Below are 16,610 nucleotides of genomic sequence, written 5' to 3'. Positions count from 1 at the left end.
CCAGTAGTCCCTGGGCCAGCCCAGTGGTGTTGGTCCCTAAGGCTACTGCCCCAGGTGCGAAGCCAGAACTCCGGTTCTGTGTGGACTACCGGGGTCTCAACTCAGTTACACGGACTGATGCTCACCCCATCCCCCGAGCTGATGAGCTCGTGGACAGACTAGGCGCTGCCAAGTTCCTGAGTACGTTTGATCTTACTTCAGGGTACTGGCAGATCGCCCTGACTGAGGGGGCTAAGGAAAGGTCCGCATTTTCAACCCCTGATGGCCATTACCAGTTCCGGGTGATGCCGTTTGGGCTGAAAAATGCCCCCGCTACCTTCCAACGGTTGGTTAACGGGGTCCTAGCTGGCAAGGATGCCTTCTGTGCAGCCTACCTGGATGACATAGCTATCTACAGTTCCAGCTGGGAGGAACACCTGCTTCACCTCAAGGAGGTGCTTCAGGCCCTGCAACAGGCAGGCCTGACCATCAAGGCTAGTAAGTGCCAGATTGGGCAGGGTTCTGTGGTGTACTTGGGACACCTGGTGGGTGGTGGCAAGGTGCAGCCACTCCAGGCCAAGATTGAAACTATCAAGGCCTGGCAACCACCACGAACGCAGACTGAGGTGAGAGCCTTTTTAGGCCTCACCGGATACTACCGCAGGTTTGTCAAGGGCTATGGTACCATTGTGTCACCCTTGACAGAACTCACTTCCAAGAAACAACCTAGGTTGGTGAATTGGACAGAGGCTTGTCAGAAAGCCTTTGACACCCTGAAGGAAGCCATGTGCACGGCCCCCGTGCTCAAGGCCCCTGACTACTCCCAGGAATTTATCGTGCAGACAGACGCTTCAGAGCATGGCATAGGGGCAGTCCTAGCACAGCTAAATGAGGAGGGCCAAGATCAACCGGTAGTCTTTATTAGCAGAAGGCTATTACCACGGGAACAGAGGTGGAGTGCTATTGAGAGAGAAGCTTTTGCTGTGGTCTGGGCACTGAAGAAGCTGAGACCCTACCTGTTTGGGACTCACTTCCGGGTTCAGACAGACCACAGGCCCCTCAGATGGCTCATGCAGATGAGGGGTGAGAATCCAAAACTCTTGAGGTGGTCCATTTCCCTACAGGGGATGGACTTTACGGTGGAACATCGCCCAGGGGTTGACCACGCCAATGCTGATGGTCTCTCCAGGTACTTCCCCCTTAGCGATGAGAGCTCCCAGGAGATCGGGTAGCTCTCCCCACTTTCAGCTGGGGGGGACACATGTTAGACCTGACAGCCTTAGGGTAGTCACCCCTAACTTTTTGCCTGCCTCCCTCCACTTTTTGGACACTGTTTTTGCTGGTTTTTAGACTCTGCGCACTTTACCACTGCTAACCAGTGCTAAAGTGCATATGCTCTCTCCCTTAAAACATGGTAACCTTGAATCATACCTGATTAGACTATTAATTTAGTTATAAGTCCCTAGTAAAGTGCACTTCATGTGCATAGGGCTGGTAAGTTAAATGCTACTAGTGGGCCTGCAGCACTGGTTGTGCCACCCACTTAAGTAGCCCCTTTTTTCCTTGTCTCAGGCCTGCCATTGCAAGGCCTGTGTGTGCAGTTTCACTGCCACCTCGACCTGGCATTTAAAGCTACTTGCCAAGCCTAGAACTCCCCTTTTTCTACATATAAGTCACCCTTAATGTGTGCCCTAGGTAACCCCTAGAGCAGGGTGCTGTGTGGGTAAAAGGCAGGACATGTACCTGTGTAGTTATATGTCCTGGTAGTGTAAAACTCCTAAATTCGTTTTTGCACTACTGTGAGGCCTGCTCCCTTCATAGGCTAACATTGGGGCTGCCCTCATACACTGTTGAAGTGGCAGCTGCTGATCTGAAAGGAGCAGGAGTGTCATATTTAGTATGGCCAGAATGGTAATACAAAGTCCTGCTGACTGGTGAAGTCGAATTTAATATTACTATTCTAGAAATGCCACTTTTAGAAAGTGAGCATTTCTTTGCACTTAAATCCTTCTGTGCCTTACAATCCACGTCTGGCTGGGCTTGGTTGACAGCTCCTTGTGCATTCACTCAGACACACCCCAAACACAGGGTACTCAGCCTCACTTGCATACATCTGCATTTTGAATGGGTCTTCCTGGGCTGGGAGGGTGGAGGGCCTGCTCTCACACAAAGGACTGCCACACCCCCTACTGGGACCCTGGCAGACAGGATTGAACTGAAAGGGGACCTGGTGCACTTCTTAGCCACTCTTTGAAGTCTCCCCCACTTCAAAGGCACATTTGGGTATAAAACAGGGCCTCTGCCCTACCTCATCAGACACTTGCTGGAGAAGAAACCTGAACCAGAAACTACATCCTGCCAAGAAGAACTGCCTGACTGCTCAAAGGACTCACCTGTCTGCTTTCTACAAAGGACTGCTGCCTTGCTGTTGCCCTGCTGCTTTGCTGAACTCTTGTCTGGCTGTGAAAGTGCTCTCCAAGGGCTTGGATAGAGCTTGCCTCCTGTTCCCTGAAGTCTCAGGACCAAAAAGACTTCTCTCTTTCACTTGGACGCTCCGTGCGCCGAAAATTTCGACGCACAGCTTGTTTCGCGGCGAGAAAAACGCCGCACTCTGACGCTAATCGACGCGACGCTCTTGGGACGATCGAAGATCCGACGCACGGCCTCGCAAGGACAGCGCCGCCCGACCTCTAGAGGAGAAATCGACGCGACGCCTGCCGTGAGATCGTAATTTCAACGCGCAGCCCCGCAGATCGAAGTCTAGAGGAGAAATCGACGCGACGCCTGCCGTGAGATCGTAATTTCGACGCGCAGCCCCGCAGACCGACGCGCAGCCGGAGAACAAGCAGGAAAATCCACGCACAGACCCGGGACATCTGGTAATCCCCGCGATCCACAGAAAGAGACTGTCCGCGCGCCGGAAAACGACGCCCGACTTCCCCGCGTGGAAAATAACGACGCAAGTCCGTGTGTGCTGGGGAGAAATCGACGCACAGCCCCGTTTTCCACGCACCTCTTCTTTTGTGGCCCTCTGAGGAGATTTTCCACCAGAAACCAGGTACTTTGTGCTTAAAAGAGACTTTGTTTATATTCTAAAGACTTAAGACACTTTATATCACTTCCCTGTGATATTTCTACAATTTTCCATTGCAACGTTATTCTTTTTGACCTACAATTACCCTGATAAATATTATATATTTTTCTAAACACTGTGTGGTGTATTTTTGTGGTGCTATATGGTGGTATTGTATGATTTATTGCACAAATACTTTACACATTGCCTTCTAAGTTAAGCCTGACTGCTCGTGCCAAGCTACCAGAGGGTGGGCACAGGATAATCTTGGATTGTGTGTGACTTACCCTGACTAGAGTGAGGGCTTTTGCTTGTACAGGGGGTAACCTGACTGCCAACCAAAAACCCCATTTCTAACCGTCTCCTATCAACCTTATTCATGCCTATCCTTGCTGTGGTTATACTGGCCTCAATATGTGGTAGCAGGACTGGACCATTTTCTTTCTAACAGCAGATTCTAAGATGGTTCCATTGTCAGTAAACCCCAACAGGCCAGTCCCACAAAGGACTGCCTAGTTCAAGGTGGCTCTCACAATCCTACAGACTCTCAACTCAGTAGATTAGTTGGTAAGTAAACATTTTCTCTGAGAGTGTTCCAACCATGTTGGGCCAAAGGAATTTTAGTGAGCGAAGTCAGCCATACTAATAACAAAGTTTAAATGTAGCTGGTGGGATGTGAATGGTGTGGTAGAGGTGAGGCCTCCGTCACCCCCAGTATTTTTAGGACTTGCTCTCCAAACCAACGAGGCCCTTACTATCTACTCTAGTGCTACTGTTGAAAGACTAATTCTGACAAGCACTAATTTATTTGTTCAGGACAAGAAAATAATTAATGTATTTGGGTCAGACAAGATCCCTAGCATCAATGCCAAATTTTGTATCTAAATTGGAAAATATGTTAATTGTGTTAGAAAATATGTTTCAACACCTTTTCCTATTTTGTTTTGTCTTTAACAATATGCAATCTATGAGTCTTCAATAGAGTGGTTAATTCTTACCTTTATTCTTTTCTTTCCATACATCAAGACATCTCAACACCTTCCGAGTCAACCCTTGGATATAATTCATCAGGTATTGTGGCTAAGATATGTGTTTTATTGACATGTTGTTACAATGTTTCACAATAAAACTAGATACTTTCTCAGTAGTGAAGACATACGGGATCATAGAGTTTCTATGGCCTATTTTTGCACTACATTTGAAAAGCCTAAACAAAATAAAAACCAATTTAAATTACTGAGCAGCAGTATTTTCAGGTGTTATCCACTAGTCCTAGTGACATGGCAAGGACTTATTAGGAGTGCTCTATTAAATTCTTTGGAAGTCAGAAACGGAGTCACTGCCCCCCTCAGAATTTCAGGATCTATGGTAACTCTACAGATCTCTTGTGTGCCACCCAAAACTCTTCCTCCTATAAGGCAATTTCTTTTTTTTATGGGCACCTTCGGTTACCAGTGCCCCAATACACCTAAATCCAGATAGGCCAAATTACCTGGTACTACTTCTGGGACCTCGTAATGAAGCTCTAGAAAGATGACGTTTATTATTAACTGCTGAAGGAAATATTGAAACTAAAAGTGTTTGTTTGAGTATAAAATAATAAGTTTGTAATTAAATCTGACTTGGGAAGGTATTAATTATTGATCATCCTCAGATTTTCTTCTTATTTTTTTTCCAGTGATAATGAACTACAAAAATATGAAAGCTCTTCAGCTGTAGTGATGTAGAATCAATCTATCAATTGAAGTAGAATCAATTCTATCACTTGTGTTGACTTGTATGTGAGAAACTCTAGAATTCTGCATGTGATTCGCCCTTTAACAATTACATTTTGGTCAATCAAAGTTTATTCACAGAGTTCACATGGATACAAGAATACCAGTATATGACATTGATGAGGTGGTCACTCCACTACACCTTTATTGGCCTCAGTTCTGAAGTAAGGGATTTCCTCATGGACCATCCTATAGCCCCTTCACCGTCAGAATCCCAGTCTTCCACTTCCATCTAAATGAGGTGGGAAAGTAAAGAGGAGAGCAAACTGAACAGCCACCTTTTTTATGGCTGATTTATTGTTACATCTTTCCTCTCCATGAATCTCTTAGTGTGATGGAATAGATTTAAACATAAAATAAATAGCTTTGTAAGTTTTAAGCGGGAATCTCTCTATGCATCCTCTTAATAGACCTTGAATAAAGAAGTTAGTAAACTTGTCCTACTTCTCCGTAAATGTAATTTTGATTTTAGGCACTATTTTGACTTAAAAAAACCCAGACAGTGCTAAGGACAGTAAACTTACACAATTTGATTTGCAAAATTAGAACTTATATATCATGCTGTAGTTATCATCCTATCTGGTCATAAACCTGACCAAATACTGCAAGACTGACCTATTAGAACCAGTAGCATTAAGTGCCTCTCCGAAAACGTTCCCTGATTGGAATGGTAGCCACAAAACACACAGTCTATCTGTTAATCAAACAATTTGCTTCCGGTACAACTTTTCTTATTGTGCTCTGAAATCCTTTGATTACTTCTCTGTCAGTTGGAGTTTTTCATCTGTTCTCCCAGATATCTCAAACACTCTTCTATCCACATGTTTTATTGCAACATGAAAAATTAGCAGTTTATACAGAGTTGATTCTTAAAGCTTTTTCAAGTAGTATGTGTAAGTTACTTCTGGAAAGGTTGTAAGTTATTTGTGGTTAACTAAGATGTCTTAATAAAAGGCAGAAATGTATAAAGTATACTTGTCGAAAGTCCAAAATGCCTAAGTTACTTCTGCTGTGTTAAATAGGGTCTGTAGTTGGCAGTCTATTTACACCATGTCCAAGTAAGGACCCTCACTCATTCAGGGTAGGGGAAATACACAGCTCTGATAACCCCTGCTCACCCCCCAACCCCCGGTAGCTTGGCACAAGCAGTCAGGCTTATCTCAGAGACAATATGTAAAGTATTTGTACAAACACACACAGTAATACAGTGAAAACATCACAAAAGGACTCCACACCAGTTTACAAAATTGCCAATATTTATCTAAATCAAAAAAGATAAAAACAACAAAAGTGCAACATATACAAGCCAATATATTAACTTTGAAATTAAAAAGAGTCATAATTGATTAAGAAATCAATGGATACGTTGTTTTAGCACAAAGTACCTGGTATGTGTCAAAACTAAGGCTGGAAGGGCGACGTGGTGTCAGAAAAGCAAGCAATGCATCTATGTGCAAGTGAGGCTGTGTGTTGATTCTTTACTCGCACATGAGGTCACGTGTTGATTATTTACTCGCAAGGGAGGATGTGTGTCGATTCCGGGTGCGCAGCCTTGTGTCCATGCGACGATGTTGAAGATTTTGTTGCCAAGGATCTGTGCGTGGAAATTTCCGACGCGCTGTGCGATGTTTCATTTCTCCAGCCGCGAAGCGGGCGCTGCATTGAATTTTCATCCATGGAATGGGTGGTGCATCTATTTTTCTGACGTGCACACAGCAGTATGTGGATTTTCCCCCCTCAGGTTACCAGCTTCCAATTCTAAGGTCTGGGCCTTAATTTGGCACACATTAGCAAGTCAGGACTCTCACTAGAAGAGCCTGGACACTGGCAGGTGAAGTCTTTGATGTCCCTGAGGCTTCAGGACAGGGGGCAAGCTCAGTCAAAGCCCTTGGAGAAACTTCACAAGCAGGTTTTCAGAAAGTAAAGTCCAGTCCCTTCCCACTTAAGGCAGAAGCAGCAGAAGCAGCAGCAGCGAGCCAGCACAGCAAAAGGCAGAATGGTAGGTCCTCCTCAAGCATCAAGCTATTCTCCTTGGCAGAGGTTCCTCTTGATCCAGAAGTAATCTAAAAGTCTGGGGGTTTGGGTCCACTACCTACACTAATTTCTTCCTTTGAAGTAGGCAAACTTCAAAGGAAAGTCTCTGTTGGTCACAATAGCCTCCCTTGCCCAGGCCGGGCCCCAGACACACACCAGAGGGTTGGAGACTGCATTGTCTATCAGATGTAAGTGTCAGCTCCTCCCTCCTCACTCTTGCCCAGGAGACTCATCCTCATCAGGATATGCAGGACACTCCTTTGCTCCCCCCCCCATGTGCCACTGTCTAGAGGGAATTTACGAAGAGCCCAACTGTCATTCTGACCCACACGTGGATTCCACAGGCAGGCAGAGGCACAGCATAGTGAAGCAAAAAAAATGGCCACTTTCTAAAAGTTGCATTTTTAAACAGGCAATCTAAAAAACAACTCTAACAAAAGATGTATTTTTAAATTGTGAGTTCAGAGACCCCAAACCCCACATCTCTAGCTGCTCCCAATGGGAAACCTCACTTAAAAGATACTTAAAGGCAGTCTCCATGTTAACCTATGGGAGAGAAAGGCCTTGTAATAGTGAAAAACTGATTTAGCAGTTATTTCACTATCAGGACATGTAAAACACACCAGTACATGTCCTACCTTTTAAATACAGTGCACCCTGCCCATGGGGCTACCTAGGGCCTACCTTAGGGGTGACTTACATGTAGTAAAAGGGAAAGTTTGGAACTGGTAAATGGGTACATGTGCCAAGTCGAATTGGTGGGGCCAAACTGCCCACACAGATACTGCAGTGGCAGGTCTGAGACATTTGTCCAGGGCTACTCATGTGGGTGGCACAATCAGTGCTGCAGGCCGTTGTAGCATTTGATTTTCAGGCCATGGACACCTCTGGTGCACTTTACTAGGGAGTTACCAGTAAATCAGATATGTCAATCATGGATAAATCAATTACCAATACAATTTAGATAGAGAGCATATGCACCTTAGCACTGATTAGCAGTGGTAAAGTTCCCAGAGTCCTAAAGCCAACAAAAACTGATCAGAAAAAATAGGAGGAAAGAGGCAAAAAGTTTGGCGATAACCCTGCAAACAGGGCCATGTCCAACATGCTGCTTTGACGTTTGACACATTGAATTATCGTGAATGGCAGTGTTTAGGGGTGAAATATCTAAGACATGTAACCTTAAAAAGGAAGTGTTTGAAGAGCGGACAAGGATATGCAGCACACATTTCGTGGATCTCCTCATAGTAGCAACCACTAGAGTCATAAACAAATTGTTTTAAATGCATTTACTATACGCACAAGAAATCCTACCTTACACCTACATGAATTAAGAATAACTGCATTGGAAAGAGATTAAAAACATCAACCTTTTTGAAAGTTAGTAAACACATGTATGAGAGGATGGCATCAAGGAAAAATGTTTTACTAGAGAAAAAAAGAAATAACAGAAAATATGCTTTCCGTGAGTAGGTTACGCATGACAGTTATACATGAGTAGGGTTACAGAAGCTAGAGTAAGTCATCTATTTTACGAAACAACGAGCATTTCTTGTGGGTATACATGCTGTATGTAATTCACATGCGCTTATGTAGGTGGTTTGTTAATTAATAAAAAGTTGAACCTTGAATAAGCAGGCAAAAGCTAGATGAAACATATATGAAGAGGAAATAGCTATTACCAATGTAACTAAGCATTCCAGTGATCTGCAGTGATTAATGTAACTGCTCTATGCAATTATGTCAATAAAGCATCTTTGCGGCTGTTCAAGCAGGTCATGATAAATTAATTATCTAATGTATAAAACATGAATCGATATTAGTGACATTGCTGTTTCCTGAGTACATTCTGTATACATTTGATCATGTGTGTCTTTTGTATTACAGTGCATGCTTTCCTAAATCTTACTTAAATGTACTGTGTTTGTAAATACGGTAACTATGCAGTAGTTTTTTCTAAGTACATTATAATCTGAAAAACTAATATATGTTTGCCTGTTTTTTTAAAGACATGCCAGAATACACCTTGACCAATGAGTTTTGTCGAAAACACTTTTTGATTGGTTTGTTGTTGCGGGAGGTTGCTTTGGCAATGCAACAAGATCAGGATGTAAGACATATTGCATTAGCTGTTCTCCGAAACATAATGGCAAAACATTCATTTGATGATAGATATGCAGACAAGGTAAGTTGTTTAATATTAATATTTCATATTGGACCTGGAACCCAAATTGTTATCTTGGATAAACATTTTTCATTTAACAGTGATTCTAAGTGGTAAGTCATGAAATGAAAGGATCAAGTGATATTAGTGAAATAGATTGTTTTAAACTAAGATTATTATGGGTCCTAGTCACGAAAAGAATGGGAAATGCACTCCTCTGCCTTCTATTCACAGATATTCTCGTGCCCAGGTTTCCAGGCATACTTCTGCAAATGTCACGTGGCTTTTGATGAAGGCCTCTAGTTCCTCTGTCTAGAGTTTTTCACAGCGGAGAAATCCACACAGGGGGAATGGAGTGCCCTGAGCACATGCATATTTTTTCTCCAGGTGAAAAATATTGTTTCTCCCATTGGATAAAGGTATTTCCCTGCACTCCAATCTAATCTGAGGATCAACTTTTTATCTGCCCAACCTTGAAGTGTTGTTTCTACAGCTCCTGGCTGGAACAAATCACCAACCATTTCCAGGTTGGAAAGTGGTCACATGGGAGGTTCTGAATCCCAACAAACGTACTGTTTTAATGTGTTCCCACATTTCTAAAGTAACCCATGCCTTAGAACACCCAATTCCCTCCCTTTGTTAGGAGCGTAGCTTTAGGGTGGTGGTGATGAGGGGGGGTGTTACAACCCCCCTAATAAATGTATTTTCTGATAAATAGTTGGGTGCAGGTGGTTTCCGTCGGGTATGGTGATGTGTCTGTCAGATTTCACCCTGATTCTGCACACACACAGATAATAACGCACATACGCTCTCTTCCTTTCTCTGTTTAGAAAGACTTAAAATGTTTTGGTTGTTTCACTAAATAATGCACTTTCTCTCACTTAGTACCCCCTACCAATCAGGGGCTTCTCCTCTGCTATGGTGCAGGAGCGTCACCCTCCCCCTGCCAGGGGCAGCAGCTGCAAAACATTTATAGTAGAAACATAATAAAAGTTGTTTCTACTATAAAAGGGGTGGGTCACAGGGTGACAGGGATAGAGAGGATAGAGGGGGAGGTCACAGCACTCCCCCTCAGAGCGCATGTGTGTTTGGCCGGCTGTCTTGGGCCGGCCAATCACACATGCACAGTAGGCTCTCTCCAGCCAAGCAGCACAGTTGCCGGGCTGGAGAGAGCAGGCAAAGGTTCTCAGTCTGCCTGGAAGCACCCTCGCCGGGTGCTCCCAGCCAGTCCTAAAGCTGCTTTGAGCAGCGTCAGGATTGGCTGCAGGGCAGGCTGGGAGCCTGTGCCTGCAAATGCTAGTCGGAGAAATGCAGCGGCGTGACGAAAAGGTAAGTTTTATTTTTTTCATCATTAATTGTGTTTTTTGTTAGCCGCCCACTACCCCCTGCCACAAGCGCCTCCCCTTTTCCCTCCCACGAGCCAAGCCTGCTATCAATACACATTCTTCTCCCTTTCCACTGTCCCTTAAGCCCCTCTTGTGTGCCCCTGATTGTTGTACAATACATTTTAACATCATGTGCCATTGTGATTGTCAGGAAATCGGAAGCCTAAACCCCCCCAATCGCACTGAACAAGCTACCCCCCCTGCCCCTTGTGTGGTATTTCCAATACTGATTTGTCTGCAGTAGTGACAGAAAAAAGTGTATTAATAAAGGCAATTACTCCTGCCAGGGCGCCCCGGATGAATTCTTGGCAGTTATAATAAAGGAAAATTCAGTTGTTAACTAATGTGTACAACAGAAAGTACCTTTGTGACTAAGACCCAAAGTATTAAATGATTTTAAAGGTATAAAATCAGTAAGTTATTTAGTTCCCATCCCAGTAAGGGAGGCTGTTTGCAGAGAAACCAGCATGTTCTAATTATTTTATACTTGGTTACACACTACAGTGCAAAGTGCACGTAATGAAAAGGGCCTGTAAAACATACAACTGCTTATAACAAGTGCAAATTCTGTATTCCTGGAACTGTGGCATTCTCATTAAGATGGACATTGTTTTTCTATTGAATATTATAATATATCTAATTACACTATGGAATGCCGTAAAGGTATAGCAACCCAGCTGTGAAGTCTTTGCTCTATCTTGGTAAATTAGAACTACACTGCTGGGTAGCTGTTGTTTTTCCCCACTCTGCCCTATCCCTTGTCACAAGAAGTTAATTTCCCCTCTCTGCCCTCAAAGCTGGACTGGCCGTACCAGGCATCAGGCGTTTCCCTTTGAAAACTAGAGGGGTTGTGGGGGTGCTTTTGTTACTGTGGGGCGGTTTTGTAGTGGTGAAGCACTTTTCAAAGCACCAAAGAGTTCCTTGTATATCCAATAGTTTTCAGGCAACAATTAAAGTGGCAAGACATCGCTGGTGATTAATGTACCTGCTGTAGAGAGATCCGAGTTTTGTCTAGTGGCAGTTTTGACTTATCTAAGGTAGCACAGAGGGTTAATATGCCTGCTGCAAAGAACTTGTACTGTGCAGCTCACAGAGCATTATTTTATGCGTATAGCTCGGTGGGATACTGCTTTTGTCACAAAGATTCTTTTGTTACTGTGCAGACATAAGTTATATTCATAACCCAACAAGTAAGCAATGAACTTCCATTTAGCTGCATGCAAACTGCATGGTTCAGTTTAGAAAGTTGTGATTTTTCCCGGTCTTTGAGTATACTAATTTTGCTAAAAAGGGTTTGTCTGGGTAGAAATCAAATGTTATTAGTAAAGTTAACCCTAACAACTGTGTAATGTTCTGAATCCTGAGTTTATGCTTCCCTGGGCCGAACATTCTTAAAAAATGCCTACCAGTATGGATGACATGTGAATCCTACACCTTGTAGTCCCCTTTGTCTTATGTAACATTTTCTATACACTGATTTACACGTGTATGATTCATTGTCTCGGTATGTGTGTGTAATGTAAAGTGCTCCAACATCCTACACTGGTAAGAGAGTCTCTATAAAACAAATGAAATACATTTGAGAGAGGGGCCATAAAGAGATGAGAGGCACTGTTAGGGGGTGATGGTGAGGGAATCACTGAAGAGCCCCAATAAAGATTGCTATATCCTGGTGCTCTGTAAAGTCATTGTTGGAAATAGCCCTCTCTACCAGGTCACCCCTGAATTTTTACCTTCCTTCTACTACTTTGTGCTGGATTTCTGCTTGTTGGCCTTTAGGCTCTTTGCACGTTACCACTGCTAACCAGTGCTAAAGTGTTTGTGCTCTCTCCCCCAAACATGGTTTGATAGGCATATATCTGTGTGGCATATTTAATTTACATGTAGGTCCCTTTTAGAGTAGTATTCCCTTTTACCCTGGCCTGTAAATACCAGCGGACCTGTAGCACTTATTGTGCCACCCACTTAAGTAGCACCTTAAAACTTATCCTGGCCCTGCCGTTGCAGCCTGAAGGCAGTGTCTCTCTGCCATGCCAACTTGGCATTTAAAACTCCTTGCCAAGCCTTAAGCTGCCCTTTTATTGCATATGTCACCCCTAAGGTAGGCCTTAGGTAGCCCATAGGACAGGCTGTTGTGTAATTAAAAGATATGATATGGTTGTTTTGATTTTTACATGTCCAATAGTGAAAAACTCCCAAAGTTGTTTTTTTACTACTGTGAGGCCTACCCCTCTCATAGGATAACATTAGGGGTTCTTTGTTAAATGCAACAAGCTGTAATTCCTAAATGAGAAGTGGCAGATACATCTTGTTTGATATCTATGAACGTGTAATAATAAAGCCTCCTTAATGGTAAAGTCTGATTTATCTTTACACATTTAATGATGCCACTGTTGAAAGTTTTCTGCCCCTAGCCCACTGTGCCTACATGACTGGGTATAACTGACAGTTTAGACTTTGTGAATTCTCACCAGACAGTCACACAATTGTGAGATTAACAGAGCCTCAATGGGCCATTAACTGACTTGATGGGTGCGAGCTAAGCACAGCCCCACCTGCAGCTGAATACGCTAGGTTCTGCCACCACACAATAATCTTAACAACCCTGTATTGTCAGTGCAGCCAGCTAGAAGCCAGGGCAGGGGAGGCAGGAAATTCCTGGAACATCAGAGAACCCTCCTGCCAACTTTTCCTAACTTCTTGGAGTAGGGCAGCAGGGTATAAAAATAGAGCTCTCATGCCTGTCCCTCAGTTCACTACTGGACCTGCAGAAGGACTCTCAGAGGACTGCTGTGACCTGCTGTGCTTTCTACCAGACTTGTTCTGTACCTGGAAGGACTGCTTTGCTGCCTGGAGCCTGCCTTGGACCTTCAGAGACCAGTCCTACTGTGGAGCCCTGCATCTTCACCTGCAGCTAGGACTTCCATAAGTGACTCCAAGGGCTAGTTTAGCTGGCCCCCTGTTTAGAGACACAGGGTCAGGCTTCCAACATCTTGAACCTTTACCTGGATGGAGCCTGAGTGAGTCTTGAACCCTCAAGAGGTCTCCATCCCCTCCTGGACCCCTGGTTGTGGTGCTAAAGGTGGCCATTTTCTAAAACTGAGGACTTGCTATTTTGAACCTTAGACTTTAACAAATCATAACTCTGGTACTACTAGTTGGATTTTGTTGGTTTTGGTGTCAAATAATTTTTTAACATGTTTCCCTTTTTCCAAATTGATTTGGTATTTTTATTGTGTTGTGTTTTCACTGTATTGCTATTTGTGTGCTGCATAAATATTTTACAGTTTAGTCTGACTGCTTTTTGTGCCAAGCTACCCAGGGTTAAGCACAGGTTGATTTAGTGACTTTTAGCTGTTCCCTCTCCAAGGGATTGTGGGTGTTGCTTGACCAGGGCTCACTCCCAGTCAACCAACAACCCAGTTTCTCACAGTCATCATTTACTATGCTTTAAAAATTAATACAATTAAATATATAATAATAAAAATATGTTTTAGAATGCACTATTTTTGCAATTTTTCCCCAAATGTTCTTGAGGAGAGAACCCCCTCCGCCAAGCCCAATTTTAGTAGTAAGGCTTCCTTGCTATGCACCCTATGGGGGCTGGTCTGACGAAGTTAACCAGGGCTGCTTTGGGTTCCCAGTCCATGTATGGCGTTTAGAAATAAAATCCCATAATTCATACACCTGCCTGAGGTTCAGAATTCCTCTCCCTGTATACCTATTCCCAAAAATGTTGCAGCATCATAACATAAGTATTTGTAAAGTACTTAGAAGTGTATCAAGGCAATGAAAGAACATATTGTTATCTAACTAAACTGTACTCCTTTCATCGACCTCAGAGGAGGCTCAGTGGGCCCACGAGGATTTCAACCTTGTTTAATGAAGTCAAACACAGATCCAGGCAGAGTATACATTGATTAGTCCACTCAGTCACCAGACCTGGTATCATCATACTGGAGACTATGGCACCCTGCCCCACACATCTTGTGTCATCGCTTAGAGACTTGCTACGTTTCTAAAGAGCTTGTTTCCTGTAAATGGACCAAATAGCCTCCTGTCTGGCCTAGTTGCTCATAAAACTAAAGGGTGAAAGAGAACGGGGTCATCTCTCTCTGCTTTTAGTGCAATCCTTTTGAATCTATTAATGTTTCAATATTGATCCACTCAATTTTTTGTCATTCAGTTTTTGGGTTACATAGTATTCATCCACTCAATTCATAAGATAAAAAGAATCACATATATCTTTGTAATTATTGTACATTATATACAGCTAATCCAAACAGATTTAATCCATAAGAACATAAAAATTTAGTTTACACTTTCATTTCAAATTGCATCACACATCTACAGCGACATCTGCCGCATTTGTAAAGGAGGGGTGGGGGGGTTAGGGGGGTTGACGCCTGGGGACGATGGGGGAAACAAAGTTTTAAACAAAATGAATTAAAACACTTACTGGTTCCACTGTGCTGCATGTCTCCTGCTGCCTCCAGCCACCTCGCTCCTCTTGTGGTGTCCCAGTGGGACACCAGCACAGGCTCCCCAGCAATCCTGGTGCTGCTTACATGACAAACATAGTATGAAAATAGCATCACGATTGGTCTGAGCAGCTCGGACTACCACTCAGACAAAAGCCTGGGGTCTGTGCTGTTTCTCCAGCCCGGCTGTGTATAGAGCCAGGCAGGAAAAACCTAAGTGCACATGTGTGTTTAGCCCTTCCTCCCCACTCTCACCTCCCATGGCCCAGCCCCACCCCTCCCTGTACATTCTGCTGGGTGTGCCAGCAGGAGAAAAATTATGAAAAAGAAAACAATAGCAGGCTATAAACAATAGCAGGCTGTTGTTTTATTTTTCCTCTGCTGGGTCAGCAAGGGGGCCGACGCGCCTCCGCCACTGCGGAGGAGCCACCCTTGTACATCTATAAAAATACATTTTTATAAAGACTTAAAACACACTCTAGCTCGGGCAGCCATTATCGTTCACGTCTTCCAATCAAATCTTGGTGAGTAGGAGGAACATCGTGGAGTAATGCCACCTTACAGAGTCGGACTGAGATAGAAAATAGGTCAGGACACCAAAATAAAAGTGGCCCACATTAAGGAATCGGATAGCTAAAAAAAGTCGACCACATTCGAAAATTGTGACAGTGTTAAACTTAAAAAACACACTGTAGAGGTGTTTTGCAAATTATTGGCTACTGCATGCATTTGTGCTTGCTGCAGACAATATTTGTGGCAATATTAGAGAAATCAATAAAAACCGGCCCACCAGACAATAAAACAGGCCCAAGCAAAGTCAGAAAATCGGCCCACACAGTGACCTGACAGACCATCCAATCAGGCATTACCAGATTACCCAGTAGGCCAGTCCGACCCTACAACTTTACTACTGCAGCACATTACACTTATGAATTATTTTCTGAATGGGTTCTGGGCATTGCGAGAAAACGCATAATCAAGTGGTATGTTCGCAACCTTGCCTGAGAGTTAAGTCAGATAAAAATATTTAGATTTAAACATTTAAGCACCAATGTTTGATTGTTCCAAATGAGGAAAGACACTTTGTGCACTGATTCTTGGGAAACATACCCATGACCACCTTTCACTCCCAATCATAACTTTGTTTTCTAGAAGTGTGCCTCAAAATGTAACAGCCAAAAATTCACAAGAATAACATGAAATGTAGGTTCCATGGCAGCTGAATCGCCTTCCATAAGTACAGCTCTGCCTGTAATACTACCTGTACCCTATAATGACAAAAAAACTATTTCTGTCTTTTGAAACCAGAAGTTCAAAGAAAACCTCTGCTTCTTCGGTTTTGAATTCCCTTTACCCTTGCAAGTATTCATCTCACACCATCCAGGAGTCCATAGCTACATCAGTGGGTTGTTTGGTCTGGTTTTCTGCTTTTTTATATAATCAAATCAATTTTTAATAATTTTCCAAAATGCAACAAATAACACATATAAAAACATGAGTATATGTTTCAATCCCTGCACAGTTGTCAACAATGCAAGCTCTTGCCTCCCCACAACATGTCTTTATTAAGGAATGGACCTGGAACAGTGCCTGTTTCTGACTGTTAAGAAACTAAACCTTTTCAGATTATATTATAAATATAAAGAAAAGCAAAATTTTAAACTTTAAAAAGCTCTATAAATGTGAAGGAATTGGAAATTTGATGCCAAAACTTAACCT

The 16,610-nt window shown here is 43.3% G+C and overlaps 1 protein-coding gene across 5 annotated transcripts in view; it reads left to right on the top strand.

Annotated features, from left to right (window-relative positions):
* The window catches only part of DOCK10 (dedicator of cytokinesis 10), a 1,618,956-nt gene that overhangs the window by 1,174,478 nt on the left and 427,868 nt on the right, over positions 1 to 16,610 (top strand). For all 5 annotated transcript variants that reach the window (XM_069213493.1, XM_069213489.1, XM_069213490.1 and 2 more), the window contains exons 31-32: positions 4,079 to 4,123; positions 8,871 to 9,046. In XM_069213493.1, the coding sequence (XP_069069594.1) occupies positions 4,079 to 4,123; positions 8,871 to 9,046 (221 nt within the window). The remainder of the gene's footprint in view (positions 1 to 4,078; positions 4,124 to 8,870; positions 9,047 to 16,610) is intronic.

The sequence above is a fragment of the Pleurodeles waltl genome, chromosome 11 (genome assembly GCF_031143425.1).
Source record: "Pleurodeles waltl isolate 20211129_DDA chromosome 11, aPleWal1.hap1.20221129, whole genome shotgun sequence".
Lineage (NCBI taxonomy): Eukaryota > Metazoa > Chordata > Amphibia > Caudata > Salamandridae > Pleurodeles > Pleurodeles waltl.
The sequence above is the reverse complement of the archived record's forward strand: the minus strand, read 5'-3'. Positions and strand labels throughout refer to the sequence as shown.